The 23094-nt window shown below is 45.0% G+C and overlaps 1 protein-coding gene and 1 long non-coding RNA gene across 3 annotated transcripts; one reads left to right on the top strand and one right to left on the bottom strand.

Moving 5' to 3' along the window:
- Positions 1-4547: 4547 nt before the first annotated feature.
- On the bottom strand, positions 4548-6334 carry LOC310764863. The gene is made up of 2 exons (XR_014549291.1): positions 5991-6334; positions 4548-4862 (listed from the first exon to the last, which is right to left on the bottom strand). It is a non-coding gene; the product is annotated as an uncharacterized lncRNA (long non-coding RNA).
- Positions 6335-6371: 37 nt separating this feature from the next.
- CYP24A1 (cytochrome P450 family 24 subfamily A member 1) lies at positions 6372-22831 on the top strand. Of its 2 annotated transcripts, none has more exons than XM_083618817.1 (12): positions 6372-6479; positions 8116-8306; positions 9423-9516; positions 11075-11171; positions 12214-12305; positions 13580-13691; positions 15198-15343; positions 16857-17023; positions 17584-17662; positions 18996-19187; positions 20090-20202; positions 21049-22831. In XM_083618817.1, exons 2-11 carry the CDS (start codon positions 8152-8154, stop codon positions 20198-20200), a joined length of 1245 nt encoding a protein of 414 aa, XP_083474943.1. In that variant the 5' UTR covers positions 6372-6479; positions 8116-8151; the 3' UTR covers positions 20201-20202; positions 21049-22831. The 2 variants fall into 2 exon arrangements, with proteins under 2 accessions (XP_083474943.1, XP_083474942.1); XM_083618816.1 differs by having other exon boundaries at positions 6404-7338.
- The last annotated feature ends 263 nt before the right edge of the window (positions 22832-23094 follow it).

Genomic DNA, 23094 nt, shown 5'->3' with positions numbered 1-23094 from the left:
CACACCAGCCTGCACTTATTATTTTAAACAAGTCCCTCATGAAAATTCATCAGCATTTTTGTGCAAATCCCTCCTACTATATAACCTGTCCGTATTCAATTTTGCCGAAGGTGCAGAGCAATTTCCCCCTAACGTAATGCATCTCTGTTGGTTGTTTTTACTAAGTTGTTTTAAATTGCTTTTAATATTCTGCTTTAATTGGTGTAACCCACGCTGGGACCTTAGGGCAAAAGGTGGGTATTAATTATAATAAAATAAATAAACAAACACATGAATACATACATAACTGCATTTTAATGTACACTTTATGCGAACATAGGCATCTTTGTACACATGACTTGTCTGAAGGACTACGTTGCAAAATTCAAGGGAATGTGAATCCCAAAGCATGGCTGACCAAACCGGTCATGCTCCCCTAAATCCACCTCTGGCGACATGCTAGGAGTTTATAAATCTATACAGTGGTACCTCCGGTTACAGGTGCTTCAGGTTACAGACACTTCAGGTTACAGACTCCGCTAACCCAGAAATAGTACCTCGGGTTAAGAACTTTGCTTCAGGATGAGAACAGAAATCGTGTTCCAGCGGCACAGCGGCAGCAGGAGGCCCCATTAGCTAAAGTGGTGCTTCAGGTTAAGAAGAGTTTCAGGTTAAGAATGGACCTCCAGAACGAATTAAGTTCTTAACCCGAGGTACCACTGTACATGGCATGGAGAGAGCAGACAGAGCAAAGCTTTTCCCCCCTCCCTCTCTCATAATAACACTAGAAATCATGGACATCCATTGAAGTGGAGTTTTGGAAGCTTCGAGACAGGTAAAAGAAACTGCCTCTCCACACTGAGCATAGTTAAGCTATGGAACTCTCTTTCACAGGAGCCAGGGATGGCCAGCAATTTGGATGGCTTTAAAAGAGGATGGGACCAAGTCATGCACAAGGCTATTCTCTGCCTCCAGAGTCTGAGGCAGTAATGCTTCTGAATGGCAGCTGCTGGGAAAACCCAGGAGGGGAGAGGGCTCTTGTGTTCAGGTCCTGCTTATGAGTTTCCCACAGGCATCTGGATGTCCACTGTGATGTCCACTGCTCCAGCCGGCTCTTCTTACGTTAACTGAGCTAGGGTGGCAGACTTCCCATATTGCAGATTTTGCAGGCTGTTCCAAGTTTGAGATATTGGAGAAACGTTTTATCTGCCAAAGCCAGAGGTTTCTAGACGCACACTCCGTCCAGGCAGGTAAGAGGCATTATAAGGACACAATCTATCCAGGCAGCAGCAGCAGCAGCAGCGAGGACTGTGGCCTGATGAGAGAGGCATGGTCTGTGGGCGAGATAAACAGACCTGAGTTTTCCCATCCCTGCTCTCAAAACTCAAAACAAATCTGCCCCAACGTGAACCTGTGCCAATTCTCAGTTCAGTACAAGCAAGTTAATAATGCAGATGCAAAATCAGTTCAAGTGATGTGAGAGGCCCGGGTTGTTTCGAGATCTCAAGGCAATGTTGGAACATGCTTTTCAACGAAAGGTTATAGCTAGCATCGCAGCTCTGTTCAGCAAGCAGGATAGCCCTGTTTAATTACTAGCGAAATTGCAGTTACCCAGTGAGATGATGATACCGATCTTTAATTAGTTATAGTTTTGATGGAAATCTCTACAGGTTTCAAATACTAGTGGTTTGCCTTTTCATGCTGCAAATGGATAGAGGATTCTTTCAGTGCCTCTCCAAACAAAAATAACTTTGGTTTGCATAAAGAAAGCATTGCTGTGTTATTTCTTGCCCCGCCACACACAGACACAAAAGCCTAGCTGATTCAAAAGGGAGGAATAGCTCCTTCATGTAAGGCCAACATCCTGCTTGACAGGATGAGTGACAGAGACCAAAGTAGATCTCAAATGTACCCTTCATATTTTAGGGCATGTTTTTGTCTGCTGGTTTAGTCTGGCATTTATTTGTATTGCCATCCTGTTTATGGGTGAAAACAGGCATGGGCACAGGAGATCTGTGATCATATTTTCCATTTTCAGGAAAGGCAATTGCAGAGGAGTCAAATTCTGATTTCATCTGCAGTGTTGGGTGTTAAAATTCTGTCCCCTGTGCTCTTTCCCCATCTTAATCACACAGAAATGTATCCACATGTGAACACTCACAAATCTGCCATCAAAACTTCAGCAGAAAACAACCTGTGCTATTATTCTCCACCCTCCCTAAGAGCAAATTCTAGCAGCAAATTCAGGGAAGTGAGCTTGATCAAGGAACCAGCTGCAATTAAAATTGAAGTGCCTCCCTTCACACACCCCAAGTTGCTTTAAATTAAGAAATATAGGGAAATATTTTTGACTCTAAGGCAAAAGGGCCAGGTCTATCCCACTACATCCATCAGACTACACACTGTAACACACCAAATGTAGTGCTTCAATTTCCAATAAACAACCCAAGTGTGCCTTGGAAGTCGCTGCCCATAAATGGCTACTATCCATATGGGCTATGTTCCAGCTCTGCTGTTGAATACCAGTGCCTGAATACCAGTTATTACAAACTGCAGGTGGGCAGAATGCTATTGTGTTCATGTCCTGCTTGAACATGCATCTGGTTAACCACTGTGAGGACAGGATCCTGAACTAGATGGACTATTCACTTGATCCAGCAGGCTCTTTTTATGATCTATGGACATTATACAGGTGTCCTGGCTATGCGGTTTTAGATGCTAGATTTCTGTAATTAATTAAAGCAAACCTACCCTCCCACTCAACCACACAGTTTACTTACCTATGTTGGTTTTTTTGAATTTTTACTAATTTTATGTGTTTTGAGGATGGGTTTCATTGGTTTTCTTGAGTGTTTCTTGGATTTTAGTTGCTCAATCTACAATCTTAATACAGTGGTACCTCAGGTTAAGTACTTAATTTGTTCCGGAGGTCCGTTCTTAACCTGAAACTGTTCTTAACCTGAAGCACCACTTTAGCTAATGAGGCCTCCTACTGCTGCTGTGCCACCGGAGCACGATTTCTGTTCTCATCCTGAAGCAAAGTTCTTAACCTGAGGTACTATTTCTGGGTTAGCGGAGTCTGTAACCTGAAGTGTATGTAACCCAAAGTGTATGTAACCCGAGGTCCCACTGTATGTACATGTTGCGAATAAGTGGCTTATAAATCTCTCAACATAATTTTAAAAATATTGTATGTCTGAGGTTTCCTACAGGTACTTTCACTTGCTGACAATTAAAGATGTAGACAAAGTATACAAAGCAGCACTTTAATGTTTATTCCATTCATGCATTATTCCATTCATCCCAATGCAATGTGAATGAAGCCAGGGAGTCTGGTGGACTGGTGATGGAAATGTTGCTGCCACGTGTCCTGCAAAGAGGCCGTATCCCACCCTCGCCACAGCCCTCCAGACATTATCAGTCCATGTCCACCCATCAATGAGATGGCATAGCAAGCTCTTGGAGACTGCTGTGGATGGCCCTGCCTTCAGACATTCAGTGGGTGGCTCAGCACAGCGACACAAGGGAAGTTTCTCAAAAGAGATGTTCACCTTGCTCTGTTCTGGGCAAAGTCCAAGTTATTTGGCAGTTTCTCCTTTCTTACTTTGTTTTGAAAGCCACTTAGTTGGTTTCTGCAGCACAGGTGATTAATTTATATTTATTTTTATGGGATTCCAAATAACAATAACAGTATAGGTAAAGGAGCCCTGGGCGGTTAAGTCCAGTCAAAGGGGTTGCGGCGCGCATCTCGCTTTCAGGCCGAGGGAGCTGGCGTTTGTCCACAGGTAGCTTTCTGTGTCATGTGGCTAGCATGACTAAACCGCTTCTGGCGCAACGAAACACCGCGACAGAAACCAGAGCGCATGGAAACGCAGTTTACCTTCCTGCCACAGTGGTACCTATTTATCTATTTGCAATGGTGTGCTTTTGAACTGCTAGGTCAGCAGGAGCTGGGACAGAGCAACGGGAGCTCACCCTGTCGTGCGGATTTGAATTGCTGACCTTTCAATAGGCAAGCCCAAGGGCTTAGTGATTTAGACCACAGCGCCATCCACGTCCTGCTGATGATGTAATAATATGGCCCTATACGGATACCAATCTACTGCATATTCATTAAAGTAAAATGCTAATATGTGTTAATATGCTGCACTGATCTCTATTTCTGGATTTGCCAATTGCATTCCTTTGTTTGTAGATTTTACAAAGCTATGTGCCTACCGATCTGATCTTTTTGAAAATGATGGGGGGGGGTAATTATGGCTGTAGTCCAATACACATTCACTTGGGAGCACACATAGATGAAATTAATAGGACTACTAAATATGCCTAGGATTGCACTGGAAATGAGGCCAACCCCACCTGCATGTTTTGAAATATACAGTATTTATTTAGCGGCATCAGGGAGTGGAGAGTGGCCAAGATTTTTCAAGCAATCATCTCTGATCCTGCAAAACCATCTTGTTCTGGGTGCTCTAAAGTTCATCAACCAACCTGCCCCCCCCCTTTTTGCTGGAAATTGAACATGTGTTTGTCTTGCACATGGGAAGGATCTGAAGATGGACAATGAATGGCTGTTATGTCTGAAACGTTTATTGTGACCTTTACAAAAAAACAAAATAGGAGGCAATGATTAAGTACTTAACGAAGGGAGTAGCAGATGTCTTGACTTCCTCGCCTGTGGGTTACATCACAACCACAGGGCTGGAATCAAATCTCCTTTTCCATTCCAGAAACTTCAAAAACAGCTTATGAAAACGGGGAGTGGCGTGCATCTTAGCAGGAAACTTCTGCCTCAGGCCAGTCCTGTACTTCCTGATGTAACAACTACATTCTCATTCAGCCTTCTTTATATTTATTCCAGCATTTCAGCAAGGAGCTAGCCCCTGGTGTGGAAGGAAAGAATTGGTCTTCTGCCTATAAACTATAAATCTCTCTCCCCCACCCCCAACTCGGAAGCGTGTGATGATCCACTAAACTTTAATAACAAACACTATGCAAATTGCAATAACAAATGCCAATTGCCATGTGCAAACTGTTCATGAATATGACTAAGCTGTGGGCCTTTTTTAAATTCACCTCGCCTCTGCACCTGCCTCAAAACTGTGGCAGAGAGGGAATCACTACTGAAGACAAATCTCAGGGACTAGGAACAACCTAGATGGGATGCCATTCATGTTATCTGGACGTGTGAGCAGATAGCTTTTTAAAAAGTAAATTCCAGGCATGGGATATGAGCCAAATCCAGCACACTGAAAAGGGGAGGGGGGTTAACTGTTTGCCACTTCACTGTGGTCCAAACTTGTATCCTGATAGGGGCGGGGTGCCCATGGGGGCTTCATGTATACTTACTAGATGCAGTGGCGTAGCGTGGGGGGTGCAGGGGGGGCCGGCCGCACCGGGCGCAACATCTGGGGTTAGGGGGCGCAAATCCACGGGTTAGGGGGCGCAAATCCACGGGTTAGGGGGCGCAAATCCATGGGTTAGGGGGCACAAATTACTTGCCTTGCCCCGGGTGCTGACACCCCATGCTACGCCACTGACTAGATGTCCAGGTAAGAGTGCATAGGATTTCAGCCTAGGATAAAACAATGTGATGCTCGATTACCAGAAAGTAAATTCCATTGAAACCAGCGAGACATACTGCTGAGTAAAAATTTACAGGTTTGGGCCTGAGTCCTTGAGACCACCCACCAAACTAGACCACGCACCAATATCATATACCCCCCCCACCCCACTGACAGCAACTGAGGGGAGGGGATTTCGTTTAGGGAATTTTAACCCTATCCCGCCCAGCGCCGCAGCCCTAATCAAAATGGTGCCAACTCCGCGGTGCGTAGTTTCCTTACAGAAACAAATCGGTGCGCGATGCGACGCCACAGGTTACTCCGTGGCATCTGCAAACTCCATTCGGACTCCTCTTTCGCTTTTTTTTTTTTTAGCTGGCGCGCCAAGAGCACAACCTCGCCTCCTAATGGCTCTGGCGCTGACGGTGCAATCCTACGCCTACTTACCTGAGAGTAAGTCCGACTGAACTCAATGGGACTTACTCCTGAGCCTAGGGCAGTCCTAGTAGCGCACGGTAGTTGGCGCAAAGATCGGAGGCTCAGTCAAAACGAAGGGAAAACTCTGGGCAAGAAGGCCGGGATAGTGGGGGGGGGGGGGAGGTGCCGAAAGACAAGGATCTCGCCGAGGGCATCCCGAGCCCTTTTAGCCTCGCGGAGAGGCTTCCCCGGCTGCGTTCGTCCTGCATCCACCGCGCGGGAGGGAGGCGAGAGCGGGTGGGTCGGGATTTCGCCTGGAAAGTCACCTGATCCGCCCCGCAACCCGCCAGCCCCGCTGCGGCTTCCCCCGAGGACCGGCCCTCCCCGCGCCCTGCTCTCCTCCCCTCCCTTCCCATTGGCCCTGGAGGAGAGTCCGGCGTCCGGCCCCGGAGGTTTATAAAAGCCGCGCTCCCAGCCGTCGATGGGACCTTCTAACACCTGGATCCGGCGCGCAATACAGTATCCCTTTGCGTTTAGTGGTTATTTCTTTGTCTGTCTCTCTAGTTTTTCCTCTTGCCTGGAAGGAGTTAGATCTCTTGAAACCAGATCTCTCGAGAGCAAGCAGCCCGTCGCAACCACAGCCCGGACGGCCGATCGCGAAGTCTTCCCCCCGAGACTAGGTTGCGCCGGGGGAGACTCACCTCTACCCTTTCTCGGCTTCTGCGCAGATCCCCGCATCGTTGCGCAGCGCGATCCTGTGGCTTAAAGCGCGCGGCTGTTAGCGGGGTAGGCGCTTTCCTGCACGACCCTCTTAGCGCTGCTACCCCGTCGAGCTAGGAGCCCGCCTCTCTTTTTTCCTCTCCACCTGCATTTAAATTCAACTTGCTGCATCCGGATCCCGCCAAGCTGCGCCCCCGAAGTTTTACCAGCTTCCTTCCGCGCGCAGCTTTTAAGGTTAGATCCAGCCTGTGGCCAAATCCCACCGAGCGCCGGAGGTCAGGTTAGATCCCTCCGCTGGAGAGAGAGACCCCGACGTGGTCGTGTGCGTCTCGATCCACGTGCGGCGAGCTCGATTCCTTCGGGCTCCCTCCCTCGGACCATTCCGGGCATCATGAGCGCCCCCTTAAAGCGCGCCCCGCTGCTAGGCTCCCTCGTGAAGCGGCGAGGCCCTGGCGGCGCGCCCGCCCCTCCGCAGCAGCAGCAGCTGCTGCCCACCTCGTCGGTGTGCGCCTTGCAGCCCAAGGAGGAGATGCCCGTCTGCCCCAGGCAGGCGCCCCACGCGCTTTCCGCGCTGCCTGGCCCCACCAAGTGGCCTCTGATGGGCAGCCTCTTGGACATCCTCTGGAAAGGGGGCCTCAAGAGACAGCACGAGACGCTGGTGAGTAGCTTCTGTGAGCCTCCACCGCCAATCTTTACAGATGGCACAAACCACCTGGTGGATTCCTTGGGTTCAAAATCCTTTTGGCACAACCTCTAAAACAGCCCAAGGCAGCCCCATAACTCAGTGCTCCAACAGAGGAAGCCACAAGTTTAGTCCTGAGCATCTCAAGTAAAAACTTGGGTCTCCAGTGGCATAGCTGGGAAGTCTTGACCTAGGGTGCTTCCAGACTACCTGCTTGTTGAGCATTCATTATTATTTGTTTGCATGGTGCATGGTGTGTGTGTGTGTCAAATATATTGCGTGAAATTGTGTTCCCCCGCAATTTCCAGTGCAGTCGCTCATCCCTTTCCTTATACTTTGGGGGAAACTGACTGGTTGCACCAGACTTGAAGTATGTGATTGAATCCTGCCTGAAAATAGCCGTAATCTGGAAGCGTCCCTTGATGGATAGACCGGGGATACAAAACATGTGGCTTGGGACCAGTTGCTGTTCTAGAGTAAGGTTACCAGACGTCCGCGTTTCCCAGGGACAGTCTCCGGATTTACAAATCAGTCTCCATACAAAATCCATTGAAGTTGAAAAGTGTCCCCGGATTCATTGAAAAAACTCTGGTAACCTTATTCTAAAGGGGAGTGATGCTGGCTTGCAGGTGCTTTATCTTCTACTTGCATTGTCACCTGGGTGAATCTCTGTAAGCGCACACTTGTATGTGCAACTTGGATCCACAGTGGCTCTCCTCTTTACCCTCCCTTTCCTTCTCCCTTTGGTTGCAGGCCGATTACCACCGCAAGTTTGGCAAGATCTTCCGCATGAAACTCGGGGCTTTCGATTCGGTGCACATCGGTGCGCCCTGCTTGCTCGAAGCCCTCTACAGAAAAGAGAGTGCCTACCCACAGCGCCTTGAGATCAAGCCTTGGAAAGCCTACCGGGACTACCGTAAAGAGGGCTATGGTCTGCTTATCCTGTGAGTTAGGACTGAGTTAGGAGTTAGGATAGTGAGTGGCATGCATAGCTGGGGGCAGAGCCAGTGGGCAATGAAGGAAGGCACTCACAGCATCCTGCTGAAATCACTAAGCGTCACAAAACTGCCTATGATTCTAATGGCTTGGCACGGAGTTCCAAGTGATGTTAATAACAGGATGGTTTTCTCGTGCTTATAAATTTAGCTGGGGGAAAGCCGCATTGATAAAGCAACTGCTTTAATTTGCTTAATTTGTTTTTTGAGTTTGATTTTAAAAACCCACAAGAACTTCTCTACCTCTCCTCAGCTATTTGTGCCGTGTGTGAATGTTGTTAAATAGAAGGTTGTCCACAGAAACTAAATGCCCATTCTGGCCTATGGAGGTTTTACATTCATATTGTGAAAATAGCTCAGCATAAGCCATTTCAGAGCATCTTCTGTGTACAATCTGGTGCACTGTCAGCATCCAGCTGCATGTTATTCTGGGAGATCTCTGACTCCTCCTCTCCAAAATGCTTTTTAATAATAATAATAATAATAATAATAATAATAATAATAATAAGCTTTAGGAAAATCAACCAGTCTGGTCACAGCTCTGGGACTGGGAGAAGAGTCTGTGTTATTTTTTCTGCTTTAATATGTTTCCCCTCAGCAGAAAAAATTACGGGAGAAAAAAAATAGGTATGGCAGGTGAAGCACTTTGAGATACAATGCACTATCTTGCTAATGCCACCATCTTTCAAATCAGAAGGGGAATAGAGAATGTGGGGAACATTCTGTAAAACTGATTTTGAGTGTCACTTTTGAAAACTACCCAGGAAGTGATGCTTTTAAGCATAAGGCAATTTTTTACACTGTCAGATTCATTTTCTAACCTTCCTTGGCATATTTTAGCATTTATCTGTAAATTGCTCAAACCTAGTATTTGCTCAAGGCACATCCAGCTAATATACTGCTTTTAGGTTTCAGCCATCAGCATTTTCTGACATTTCACATTAATCTACACACAGTGCTAACTTAAGTAGAAAATGTCAGCATTTGCAGCGTGTCTGGAATCTAGTATAGTAGACATGAGTAAATGAGGCTCTCTTTTAACTTTTCTCTTTTTCATTCACACAGAGAAGGAAAAGACTGGCAGCGAGTAAGAAGTGCATTTCAGAAGAAATTAATGAAGCCCACAGAAATTATGAAGCTGGACACCAAAATCAATGAGGTATTCATAAGGACTTGTGCTTAATTTTGTCTTCTAAGTTGTTAAGGCTTTAATTCAATAGCCACTGAACACTGTAAGGCTTACTTCTGCATAGATATGCATAGGATTAAACTGTAAAGCATCATGAAATCCAGTTTGGGTCTGATCCAGGCACAGATGTAATTGAATATTTTGAGCTACCTTGTTTGTGAATGGACTCATTTAGAAGAGGGAGTTAAGAAACAATCCCTGCAAAAATCTCAATTCTTTCACACACATAAATCCCTGCATGTAAAAACCTAGTATATCAAATAGAGGGCTATACTAGGGCTTTCTCCCTGATATGCCAAGTTTCTATATTCAGGGTGAGCTTTTATATGGAGTAATGTGTGCAAAATGCAATCCCCCACTTTCAGTTCCAATGGTTGAGTCCAGGAAGGACTATACACTTGATTTTGATGAATGCATGGCTCTGCAGTCAATCAGTTCCACAAGTTATGCGTCCATCTCTGCATTTGGTATTGGCTGTGAATGGATTCAGGTAATCAGACAAATGTTGGTTGCCAAGTAATGAGATTTTGTTTGCCAGTCTATAGAATCCAGTGTTCATTGGACCCTTTCAGTCTCACTTGATTTTTTTCCCAGCACATGGCAACTGAAGTTGTTGGTGCTCATGATGGGAGCAGCACTGAACTGACTGGTCAACTAAGTTTTATCTATTGAAATTAGTGAACCTAACATAGCCATGTTTATTAATTTCCTTGGGTCTACTCTGATTAATACTTAGTTGAATATCACCCACTGACTCCAATTTGGAGGCTGCCAGAGAAATCCCCCTTTTCTCTGTAGATGTGCACCTATGATTTTGCAGAACTCATTAAATCCCAGTTTATTTGCCTACCCCAGGCAGAAACAAGCTAACTTTTTTTTAAACTTTTATTGATAAATATTTATTAATACTTACAAACACAAAACAGAACACTAAACAAACTTATTATACATAGATACTTAGATTGCAAAAAAGAAAACAAACATACAAACTAATCATACAGACATAAATCTTGACTTCCCTCCACCTATATGTGGAGGGAAGTTTTTGTTTCTTTTCTTCCTTTCGCTGTGTTACCAATATTATGAAACAAGTTAACATGAGTTAGTTGAGACGTTACACTTGTAAGCGTCTTTACCTGCTCTTGTAAACAAATCACAACAAAGATGCATTAATCATTTGCCCACTGCTGTGAGATATTCTCCAATAGCAGCTGGTGTACATCAACCTTTACAGACGTGAGGTGGAGCTAGTGAGTTGACTAGTGATACAAGAACAAAGAATTCTCAGAGTGGTCTACAAACCTATCAGTACTAACAAAATGGAGTTTTTATAAGTCATATCTGTGGAGCTTTATTTTCAGCTTAGAAGGGGGAGAAATAACACATTCCTGTACTACGGAATGTGTGTGTGTGTGTGTGTGTGTGTGCACGCGCGCATGTATGTGCATAGCAAAAGAGTGTTTGTAAAAATAATGACCTGTGCATATTTTGCTTTTCACCAATATTCCAAATTTAATTCCCTTTTTAGGTTCTAGATGATTTTATGCATCGGATAGACACACTTTGTAACAAGAATGGAGAAATAGAAGATTTATATTCTGAACTGAACAAATGGTCATTTGAAAGTAAGTTTCCCTTTAGCCTGGGGTAGGTAACAAAAGCACAAGGCATGCTGCCACTCTTCCTCTTTTCCATCTTCCTTTCATCGTGTGAACTGCAGTGACTGATAGTTTGCAGGCACTGGGATTTCCCCCCCATATGGGGTAGATCCAAATTACATATTTGTGACTTTAAGCCCAGGCATAGGCAAACTCAGCCCTCCAGATGTTTTGGGACTACAACTCCCATCCCCCCTAGCTAACAGGACTAGTGGTCAGGGGTGATGGGAATTGTAGACTCAAAACATCTGGAGGGCTGAGTTTGCCTATGCCTGCTTTAAGCCTAAAGCCTGCCTTCAAGGATCACACTGTGCTCAGCCTGATGTAAGTAAGCTTCTTTTTGTTACTTTAAATAAGATTGTGGCGTCTTTATTCTTTTAAGAGGGATAAAAAGGGAACTTACCAGGAACATACAATTCAATACTAAATTGTATGATAGTGAGAGGCCTACACAAGCCTGCAACCAGCTATCTGCTGTGCTGTGTAAAGGGGAATGCACTCTGCTAAGTAAAGGAACTTGCTAACGCAAGTTAGGAAGGATATTAATAAACAATATATCCTCTCTTGCCTTCCTGAACATTCCCACACTGCTACCCCAGTCATGTTGAACACATGAGTAGGTTCATTTGATTTCCCCCCCTGGTGTTCACGGCAGACTAGGGAAAGAATCACTCTATATCGGAAGAAGGAAGAGTACATGAGTTTGAGTTCTGGCTGGGTGTGTAATGTCAAATGATGGTTTGGCATTGCATCTGAAATAAACCATAGTGCAGAGTGTGGCTGAACTCTTTGTTCCTCATCCCCAAACAAAATGAACTTTGTATGTGCAATTTGCTTGTCTATACCTCTCGTTGCTATGGGCTTTCCCTTCGCACCCCTTCTTCAGTTATATATAAGGATATAAGTTATCTTCAGACAAGTATTTGTGAGGCTCTTTTTTCTTTTGCTTCTGCTATAAGATGCCCTGATGGCAGTGCATCGATCCTTACGGCTTTCTTTTCTATGATAGGTATTTGTCTGGTACTGTACGGGAAGAGATTTGGGCTCCTGCAGCAGGACACTGGAGATGAAGGCCTGAACTTTATCAAAGCCGTAAAAACGGTATGAAAAAATAACATGCTGAACATTTTAGCCATTTGATGGACAGCAGTGTAGGAAGTTGCCTGATGTAGCGGTGGTACACATAACTCTGAATAGTCTGTGCTAGCCCTCTCCCAATCTAGTGTCCTTTGTACTTCAACTCTCACCAGGTCGGTGGGATGCAAATGGGCTGGTGGAGCCAATCCAGCACTTCTGCCAGCCCATTTGCCATGCCCCTCCCCTTTCCCCTCTGCTGTGGAAACTCAGCCAAGTGGAGGTCAGGTAAGGAGTGCAGTCTTTCTCCATCAAGGTTGGGGGATGCTGGTACAGTCGAACCTCTGTTTACATAACCCTCTGGTTATGTACACTTCGGGATGTGCACGCAACAAACCCAGAAGTATTTTACCGGGTTTCACCCCACATGCATGCACAGAAGCGGCCCTCGGGTTGCAAAAAACTTGGGATTCAACCGGACCTCCGGAATGGATCCCATCCACAACTGGAGGTACCACTGTATAGACCAACTGAAAGCAGATCTCCAGGGATTCGGACGGGAGTATTTTCCTACTCCTGCCTGGAAATTATGGGAACTCTGCATGCAAAACATGCTCTACCACTGTCATCGTAGTTGTGATGGTCTCTAGAAAATAGTGGTTTTCTTAAGTAATTTTTGGCATGAATGGACCACTCATGGGAATGCACGATTGAGTAAAGGGTCTTTTATATCTAGAAGGAGCATGAGTAAAGATGCTCAGGAGCTGCAGGAATTCTATTGACCCAGCCCTTCTATGCATTGCACAGAAATAGTACTTGGTGCTCAGTAGGATGGCTATGTTTTGCCTCCTCTGCTGGAGGCAGTATATGTCTCTGAATGCTGGCTGCTGGGAATTGCAAGTGGGAAAGTGCTGTTGCACCCAGGGGTCCAGCTTTTAGGCTTCCTGTGGACATTTGGCTGGCTAGGGGAAGCTAGACCAGATGGTCTTCCAGGCTATTTCAGCAGGGCTCTTAACCAGATGCCTAGGAAACGCTTAAAGCAGGACCTGGGTGTGCTCTCCTCACTTGCAATTCCCAGCGATTGGTATTCCGAGGCATACTATCTCCAACAGTGAAGGCAGACCATCCAGTACCATGACTAGTAGGCATTGATAGCCTTGTCCATGAACTGGTTGCATCCTCTTTCAAAGCCATTCACTTCTCTGCTGCAATCACAGGTTTGACTCCTGCTCTTCTTTGTTTTAGTGCACATTTTGTTTCATTTTAATAATGCGGTTCATCTCTTCATTGCCATTTTGCAGATGATGAGTACATTTGGGAAGATGATGGTGACCCCCGTTGAGCTCCACAAAAGCCTGAATACTAAAGTTTGGCAGGCTCACACAAAGGCGTGGGACAATATCTTTAAGACAGGTAGCTGAACACACCTTGTGGCAGTGGCAGTATCTTGTGAAATAAGCTTTGCATCTTACAATTTAGCAACTGTACTGCACTTGACCTGAAAGTTAATTTATCAATTACTCTCGATATACATTTGAATTCTCCTCTGTGGAGCAAATGGCAGCATACCTGGAGTTAGCGCGTGTTATTTTTCACAACAACCCTGTGAGGTTGGTCAGACTAAAATATAGTCATTTGCCCAAGTTTCCCCATTAAGCTCCATGGCTGAACCAATAATTAAAGCCAGGTGTCCCTGGTCTGACTTTAGTGCATTCCCTCCTAACCCCCCCCCCCAAAAAAAAAAACCTGCCTTGCCAGAGTGGCTGTTTAGCTTCTTGTTATTTATGCCACTATAAAATATGAAACTGAAATTGGTTATGGGGAAATATCAGGCTTGAGGGATCTAATTTCTTCTTTGCAAGAACCATGCGATCTACCAATTAGAGCCAGGTGCAAAAGAAATATACTCAAAGTAATGAATGCCGAGCCCAGGAATTTGTGTTTTTTCAGTACTAGAACTGAGTAGACCTCACAGTCCTTCCACACACAAAATCACTCCTGGGTGTGAAGCATTCCTTATTTTGGTGTTATCACTTAGGATGGGGAGAAGGGCATCCTTTTGTTGCTCCCATAGTTGGGAGCCTGAGATCCTTGGTGATCTACAACAGCCCTATCTTCTGCCCACCCCTAGCTAATTGGGTCGCTTGAGTTCACCACGGAAGCCTCAAAAGCTCTGGTAGAATAGACCAGTGCGTAAAGCAACTTCAGATTGCTTGGCTCTCTTCTCTCAAACAGCTGGCTCTCTGTTCTTCAGGCATTTCATAAGTGTATGCTGCAAGCTTCCTCTGAAGGAGCTCAGGGTAGCATTTCTGTAGCCTCACAACGACCCTGTGAGGTTGGTTAAGCTATGAGAGAGTAGCCTGCCTAAGATCAAACCAGAGAGTTGAATCTGGTTTTCCCATATCTAAAATTCTTCCCCTTGCTCCCTTTTGCAAACAGAGTGGTAGGTGCAGTATTTAAAACTTTAGGCAGTGGCTAGCATGTTTGAATGATCCTCTCTGTTAAGTTGTGGGTGAACATATCAGACGACACAGCGATTCTTCAAACAGCTCTTGTTTATTCACAGGCCAGGACAGAACTGAACTGAAGGGTTCAGTCAGCCTGCTTATATAGAGCTCCAGTACAACGTTACTGTAACAACTTTCTAAAACTATCCAATCAATGAACGTCACTTTCGACCCCTTATTTGCATAACTATCTACAGTATCCCCCTGCTGGCCCAGGGTGATAACTTCAGTAAATAACACTCTCTATAATACAATACAATAAAAGCCTGCACATAGAAAACTATTCAACGATTGTCCTCGACACCTAGTTTTCTGTGAGCAAGGAATTTCTGAAACGGAGGAACATTGCAACTTTTGAGGCCTATAAGCATTGCTTTTGTTTGCTCAGTACTTCCTCTCTTCCCTCCCACAGTGAAATGCTCTATTGACAGCAGGCTGCAGAAACACTCTGCCAACCCCAGCGAGGATTTCCTCTGTGACATTTACTTTGGGAGTCAGCTTTCAAAGAAGGAGCTATATGCTGCCATCACGGAACTCCAGATTGCTGGAGTTGAAACGGTAAATCCTAGCTTGCTTCTCTGCATTCGTGGCAAGGATCCTCTTAACGGTCACCCAGCTAAAAAGATGATAGTCTCCTCTTTCCTGTGACCCATTTTCCTCATTTGATTTCCTCCCTTCTTGTTCTTACTGACTATCATCACCATCATTGCCATTTAATAGGTTGCAATCCTGTTCCTCCCCTGAACAATGCCTTAACATCTACTAAGTCTCCCCTGGATTGTGCCAAGTTGTTTTTGATGCAATTTTTCAAAAATCTAAATACAGAAGGCCTAATGCAGGGATGAAGAACCTGTGGCCCTTCAGTTTCTGGTACTGCAGCTTCCATCAGCCTCAGCTGGCATTGCCAATGGTCATGGGAGATGAGAGTTGGTTAGGTAACATATGCAGTGGTTGTTGTTGTTTAGTTGTTAAGTCATGTCCGACTCTTCGTGACCCCATGGACCAGAGCACACCAGGCACTCCTGTCTTCCACTGCCTCCTGCAGTTTGGTCAAACTCATGCTGGCAGCTTCGAGAACACTGTCCAACCATCTCGTCCTCTGTCATCCCCTTCTCCTGCTGCCCTCCATCTTTCCCAACATCAGGGTCTTTTCCAGGGAGTCTTCTCTTCTCATGAGGTGGCCAAAGTATTGGAGCCTCAGCTTCACAATCTGCCTTCCAGTGAGCACTCAGGGCTGATTTCCTTAAGAATGGATTGGTTTGATCTTCTTGCAGTCCATGGGACTCTCAAGAGTCTCCTCCAGGACCAATACAGTGGTACCTCGGGTTAAGAACTTAATTCATTCTGGAGGTCCGTTCTTAACCTGAAACTGTTCTTAACCTGAGGTACCACTTTAGCTAATAGGGCCTCCCACTGCCACCGCCACGCAGTTTCTGTTCTCATCCTGAGGCAAAGTTCTTAACCCGAGGTACTATTTCTGGGTTAGCAGCGTCTGTAACCTGAAGTGTCTGTAACCCGAGGTACCACTGTAGCGTGTCACTGATATCTCATTCCTCTCCTGATGTTTCTAAATGCCTTTTGTACTACAGAGGTACCTTGGTTCTCAAACGGCTTAGTTGCCGAACAAATTGGCTCCCGAACGCTGCAAACCCAGAAGTGTTCCAGTTTGCAGACGTTTTTTGGAAGCCAAACATCCAATGCAGCTTCCGATTGAGTGCAGGAAGCTCCTGCAGCCAACTGAAAGCTGCGCCTTGGTTTTTGAACGGTTTCAGGAGTCGAACGGACTTCCAGAACGGATTAAGTTCAAGAACCAAGGTTCCACTATAGTAAGATTCCAGGTGGTCTGAATAATAACAATAATAATAATATTTATATACTGCCCTATGCCCGCAGATCTCCTAGGCTAGGGCAGAGCTCAGTTTTGAAACTTAAAGAAGCCAGCTGCAGATAATACATATAAATATTCTCCCATTGTGAAAGGCTTCATGATGTTGTTGTTGTAGCAGCTCCTTACTCATGTTAACGTAGTAATCCTGAGTGAGCTAAGTCAGTCTCTCTTACCGTTTTGCAGACAGCCAACAGTCTGCTCTGGGCTCTCTACAACATCTCCTGCAACCCTCACGTCCAGGCAAAGCTACTTGAGGAAATACAGGTTGTGGTCTCTGCTGAAGAGAACCCAAATGCTGAACATCTGAAGAAGATGCCCTATTTAAAGGCATGCCTGAAAGAATCTATGAGGTAAATTTCCCGGCCTAGTATGAAAATAAACGGCCTCTCTTTTCTTTGGCTACACTCATTTAAAGCATTTCGAACAGGCGAAACTGACAGGCAAGATCAGAAACCAGGAAGATCAAGTGTTTTTTAAAGACTGGAGTGAATTTATTTAAAAGACCACTGTAAACAGTTAAAACCATTGGCAGGGATGTAATGACACTTGTAATGTGGAATTAACCATGGTAACCATGGATATATAACAGATGGATAATGTTATAAGATGCAAAAATGTAATCTTAAATATGGAATCCATGGAGGGAGGGAAGGAGGTCCGAAGGTTCAAAAGACCCTTTTATTTCAATGTTTGAAATGGTTAACGTTTAAATGTATAAAATTGTGTAAAACCAATAAAAAAGTATTTAAAAAGTTAAGCATTTTGAACAGTTATGACTTCCTCTAAAGAATCTTGGGAACTGTAGTTTGTGAAGGGCGCTGAGAGAACAAACTACAGTTCTCAGGATCCGGCTCCTGGTAGATCTGTCTTTCAATCATAGTTAAAAATGTGCTTCTTTTTTTTGCTGTAGGTTAACTCCGTCTGTGCCGTTTACCACTCGGACCCTGGACCAAGAAATGGTCCTTGGAGACTATGCTCTTCCTAAAGGGGTGAGTTGCATTTTCCAGCAGCAAAATTAACTTCAGGTGCATTTGCAGCCCTATAATAAAAGTTTATTGTTTTTATTGCTATTCATAAAAGCACTGGGCACCCTGGTACATTGGTGATGGTTTCTTCTATGTGAGTGTGGGGAAAATTGATCAATTCAGCAAAGGACTTCCCCTGTCTAAGCTGTCATGTACTGTGCTTTATACGTGGTATGAGTGTAGAATTGCAGCTGCAAAGTCACTTTTCTAACACATTGTACTCTTGAAAGAGCTACTTTTCGGAGTGCACCGTTAAGTCACTCCAATGGAATTTGAGCACCGTAAGGTGCAATCAATTATTGCGACAACGTGAGATGTATAGGGGGAAACAGAGTGTGTCTAGCTGGCTTGACATGTTGCTTTGCAGTGCAGGTTAGTTGACTTAATTTATGAAAGAAGTTCCTGCGATCAAGCTTGCCTGGAAAACACACCCTCTCCAGGCGTCGCACATTTTCTTCTGACATAGCTCTTATGCCTTTAATACTGACAGGCAAAAATGCTCATCCAGACCTGCCTCACCACTTTCCCCCAAGGAAACCTAATCTTTTCTACTGAATCAGAGCCAACAGCAATCGAGTTTTCTCTGGATTGACGTTTGCTCAATTTATCACTTAAAGAGCAGGTTTTCTGAGGGAAAGCCATGGGGCAGCCACTTGGACCCATGCTTTCTAAGCACAGGGCAAGCTCAAGTCTGGATGAGCCTCCAGTGCAGCTTTCCCCCCCCCCATATGAAAATCTGCAGCAGAAATAGCACCTGTTGAATTTCTGACTGTTCCGCTATTAAAGGTATGGGCTTGAAAATTTGGGTGCAGACAGAAGCCTGATGAAATCTGGATCAAACTAAGCTTTACTCACATTGCACCTTGTTTGCTTGGTTTTTTTAAAAAAGCACGCTTAGCCTTTAAAACACTCACAGGCAAGAGAATATTATCTATTTTCTACTCTGAATTGGCTCTGAAGGCAATTTCACTGAAAAGATTAAGGCTTCATCTGCTTTCTTCCATTTTGAAACCCCTGCCTGGAAATAAATCCCAACTTGAAGTTTGTTTGGGGCTTCTTATAAAAAAAATTTAAAGTCTCCTGGCTGTTGCTCCATGCTTTTCTCGCTTGCCTTGGAAGCACAACAGCCTTTGATGCGACATCATGGTTCTGTCAGAGAAAACAACTTTTCCTTTTTACTGCAGCCCTTTTTTCCATTAGCAACACAAGGCTTGATGTTCCGTCTTTAGAAAAACTGCACCCGGCTGACCTTCACTCCCCTCTCTCACTCGCCCCATGCTGTTTTCCATGTTTACAGACGGTGTTGATGATCAACAGCCATTCTCTGGGATGCAACGAAGAATACTTCAACGACTGGACTCAGTTTAAGCCAGAGCGTTGGCTCCAGAAGAACATAAATCCTTTTGCTCATGTTCCGTTCGGGATTGGAAAAAGGATGTGCATCGGACGCCGCCTGGCAGAGCTACAGCTTCAATTAGCTCTATGTTGGGTAAGATGTTTGCAATTACATCTTCCCACCCTCCTTCAAATAGCAGTCACATTGTGTGTGTGTGCAGGGCTGAGTAGGTAAAAATTTACTTATGCCACAGCCTTCATCACAAGACCCTAAGGTGTGTTCCATACATCAAATCCTATTGGAGTATCCTGCTAAGTTTCACATGGAATAAACCCATTGAAATTATCGGACCTAAGTAAGTCGTATGCAATTAGCGTTGAATAAAGGTAAAGGTAAAGGTACCCCTGACCCTTAGGTCCAGTCACGGACGACTCTGGGGTTGTGGCGCACATCTCACTCTATAAGCCGAGGGAGCCGGCGTACAGCTTCCAGGTCATGTGGCCAGCATGACTAAGCCGCTTCTGGCGAACCAGAGCAGTGCACGGAAACACCGTTTACCTTCCCGCCAGAGTGGTACTTATTTATCTACTTGCACTTTGACGTGCTTTCAAACTGCTAGGTGGGCAGGAGTAGGGACCGAGCAACGGGAGCTCACCCTGTCTCAGGGATTCGAACCACTGACCTTCTGATCGGCAAGCCGTAGGCTCTGTGGTTTAGACCACAGCGCCACCCGTGGCCCTAGCATTGAATACACCCATATAAAAGAAGTGGGTAGAACTGTTAGGTGCCCCCACTCCCCTGGGCCATGTGAACAGGTGGGAGGGGCTGCTCACCTGTCAGTCATCACAGTGAGGGGTTAGCCACCCATGCTAAACTTGGGATGGATCATAGCCTTGTCATTGTGAGTAGCAAGGCTGTGAGCTGGCAGGTTCCGAGGATTGTCCCTGGCTCAGACTAACCCTTTGTTACAAGTTGGGATGAGTTCGTTCCCACAGGTACTCACTAGGGTGAGTTTGAGCAGCCCGGGTTTGATTCCTTCTGTCTTTGTGTTGCAGCTTATAAGGAAGTATCAGATTGTAGCAACCGATGACAAGCCGGTGGAAACGCTGCACTTGGGAATCCTCATCCCCCATCGAGAAGTTCCCATTGCATTCAGAAGGCGATAAAGGTAAATGAAGCTGGAGCTCTGTGGCCAGGCTGGTCCCAGAAAATGGCGCCTTAATGGACTCTCTTCTTGGCCCACTTCATATAGGGTTGCCATATTGAAAGTGAAAATCTGGACAAGTTGTTGAGCACATGTTGTGGGGGGTGTTGTTGAGCTATTTAAAGTTTTGCTGTACATTCCAATTTTCCCGGACATTTGGCCAATTTCTGCCCAGACACTGCTTGTGACTGCATTATTCCGGCTATGTCTGGGAAATTCCGGGTGTATGGCAACCCTACATAATTCATGTTTCTGAAAGTTAGGCAGTGCCTGAGTTTTACAGAGCTTCCTGAAGAGTTACGGTAGATTCAGAAATGTGTTTCTGCTTTTCAGGAGACATTGGCCCAATAAGAGCTTTTTTCTTGTCCGCTCCATCTGTTCCTGAACACTGAAAACACCACCATGTCATAATTTGCTGCAACGTTAAACAGTGAAACTATGAAATGAGCAGAACTGGCTTTTCATTTAACTATCATCCTAGAGCCAGGATGGGGAAACACTTGGCCAACTGACAATTCTCAGAGCAGCAAGTGCTCCTGGCTGATTCTAGCCTCTATATATTTTCAGAGCAAGTTTCTAGCCCTCGTTTTTGCAGAGCAAATCGGGAAGAACAGAAGGAAGCCAGGAGACAGCTACCATCCAGCCTACATTTCAAAAGTGTGCACAAACCATGTTAACCACATGATAAATTTTCCAATATGGCTTGTGCAAGATCTACCTCTAAATACCATCGGTGGACTACTAAGATAATTGATTACTTTGACCATGTAAATGTGTAAATGTTCTTTTCTCTCTTCCCCTTTCCCTCAGATACTTTTTGAAGAAAGACAGTTGCTTGAGTGCTGCCTTTTCTGAAGACAACCCCCTTGAATGCTTGGCACCCAACCTCCTTCAGCAACCAGGGGCTAAGCATGTTTTGACCTATGTGCTGTTGATGGAAGAGAGATCAAGGAGCATCTGAAGTTAGCTTTGACCTTGCTTTGGGGGCAGATCTGTCAAACCATGCACCTAAGTAATATTTTGAATACTGCAGTGAAAACCAACAAGGACCAGCCTTTATTTTAAAAGGTGCAAACTGAGAAAACAGCAAAAAGACTGGTGCGAGACAATGGATCTTTTCATGCAGCCCTGACGAAAATCCATTTCTGTTCACCTGCCCATGTGAAATCTGCTGGTCGTGGCTCGGTACAGCCTTCCTGTTAGATGTTTTTAGGATCAACTGGCCAAGGGTGGATGAAATGATACAGTGAGTTCAGTGCTGAGGTGTGTAGAGGGATGAAAATTTTGCTGTTTCTGACATCCTGCAGGAATTGTGTAGGTTTTTTAAAGTGAGGATTTCTGTCTGCTGCAGGTCTCGTTCAGCCTACCTCCTTTTACAAAGGAATGTTGTGATAAGGAGAAAGAATCACTCCAAGAGGGTCCTGGTGTTTATATTTTTTAAAATACTTTTTTTTAAAAGGGGAGAAAAACTGCACTAAATCCATTTCCCTTTATATATCTGTTAAAACTCAGAGCCTTGCTGCAGTAGCCGTGAAACTTTTGCCATTATATGATTTTGATAAAAACACACAAGTGCTGTATTTGGAAAAAAACAAAGTACCATACCTCTGCTGATGGTTCACACTGCAGAAAATGTGGGCTGATTCAGGCTAGGTCTGCCTGGAAAATCCTCATAAGCTCTACATGGTTCTTCATGCTCATGAACAGACCATTACAGGGAATCCAGTTCTCTGATGCTCTGGATAACAACTTGACAGGACTGGTGGGGTGTGCACAGGCCTACGGAACTGCTCTAGTTTTTAAAAATGCACTTGTCCACTTCAGGGCTTGAACTTATGGGTTGAAGAGACTAATTCAGCACAGTCAGGCCTGCATAAGGCATGACTCACACAGCACCCCAGTAATGTACTGGAACCCACCAGGGGCTGCCTAGAATGCTTTGGGGGGGTGTTTGCATAATGTGGGTAATGTGTGAAGCACCTTGGCTGCCGAAATAAGTGGCTGGTGGGTGTTTCGCTTTTTTCACGCAGTGCATGAGTGAATGAACTCACAAAAATTTGCTGCTGCAAGGCAATGTGATGGGCTGTAGCTTGGATGGCTCTGAAGTGGGATTGGACATTGTCATCTGTATGGTTGTATGTAGCCTCCCGGGTTCAGAGGCACAATTGGTTCTCAATTCCAGCTGCAGGGAGCAACAATAGGTGAGGAAGTGTTGGGAACAAGTTGCTGCTCTACATGGACCATTGCTCTGATCCAGTGCAGGTGATGTGGTCGTCTTGTATTCAGCTTAGAGAGGCTCAGAGACACATTTCAGCATCATGATCTGCAGTAGCATATGAGCATTACTGTTCATATTTTCACCCATTCCTGAATAATATGCGCACAGCTTCCTTGTTGGAAGGTTTTTTTACATGAATTTTTGTGTTTTTTTATATTTTAAACATTTTTTATATAACAAAGATCCTTGTACACTTTGGAGAACTGTCAACAGATGCTGATTTATTGTACAGAATTGCTATTTTTTTCAGTGTTTGGAATTTCTCTTGTTGATACCTAAACACATGCTTTTTTTTTAATAAAAAAGAATTTCCAGTTATGATGCCTCTGCTTGTATCGAACACGTCGTCCAGTATCGTTTTAGAAAGTCACCTACATTCTTTGTGAGTTGCTCATCATATTTTGCCACCAGCTCAGAAGGAAAAAAAATCCAAGCTCTATGTGCTGGGCCTGGGGGTAACTCGTGAAACAAGGTCCAGGACCGGCCCACAATCCGAAGGTTCCACTAGGAGTCAGTCCAACAGGGCCAAGGCAGGACACGAGGCAGGGAACGAGGCAAGGACAGGTACAGGATCTCAG

This window comes from Podarcis filfolensis (assembly GCF_964270895.1).
Source record: "Podarcis filfolensis genome assembly, chromosome: 6".
Lineage (NCBI taxonomy): Eukaryota > Metazoa > Chordata > Lepidosauria > Squamata > Lacertidae > Podarcis > Podarcis filfolensis.
Note: the sequence above shows the minus strand (reverse complement) of the source record. Positions and strands in the feature narration are given on the sequence as shown.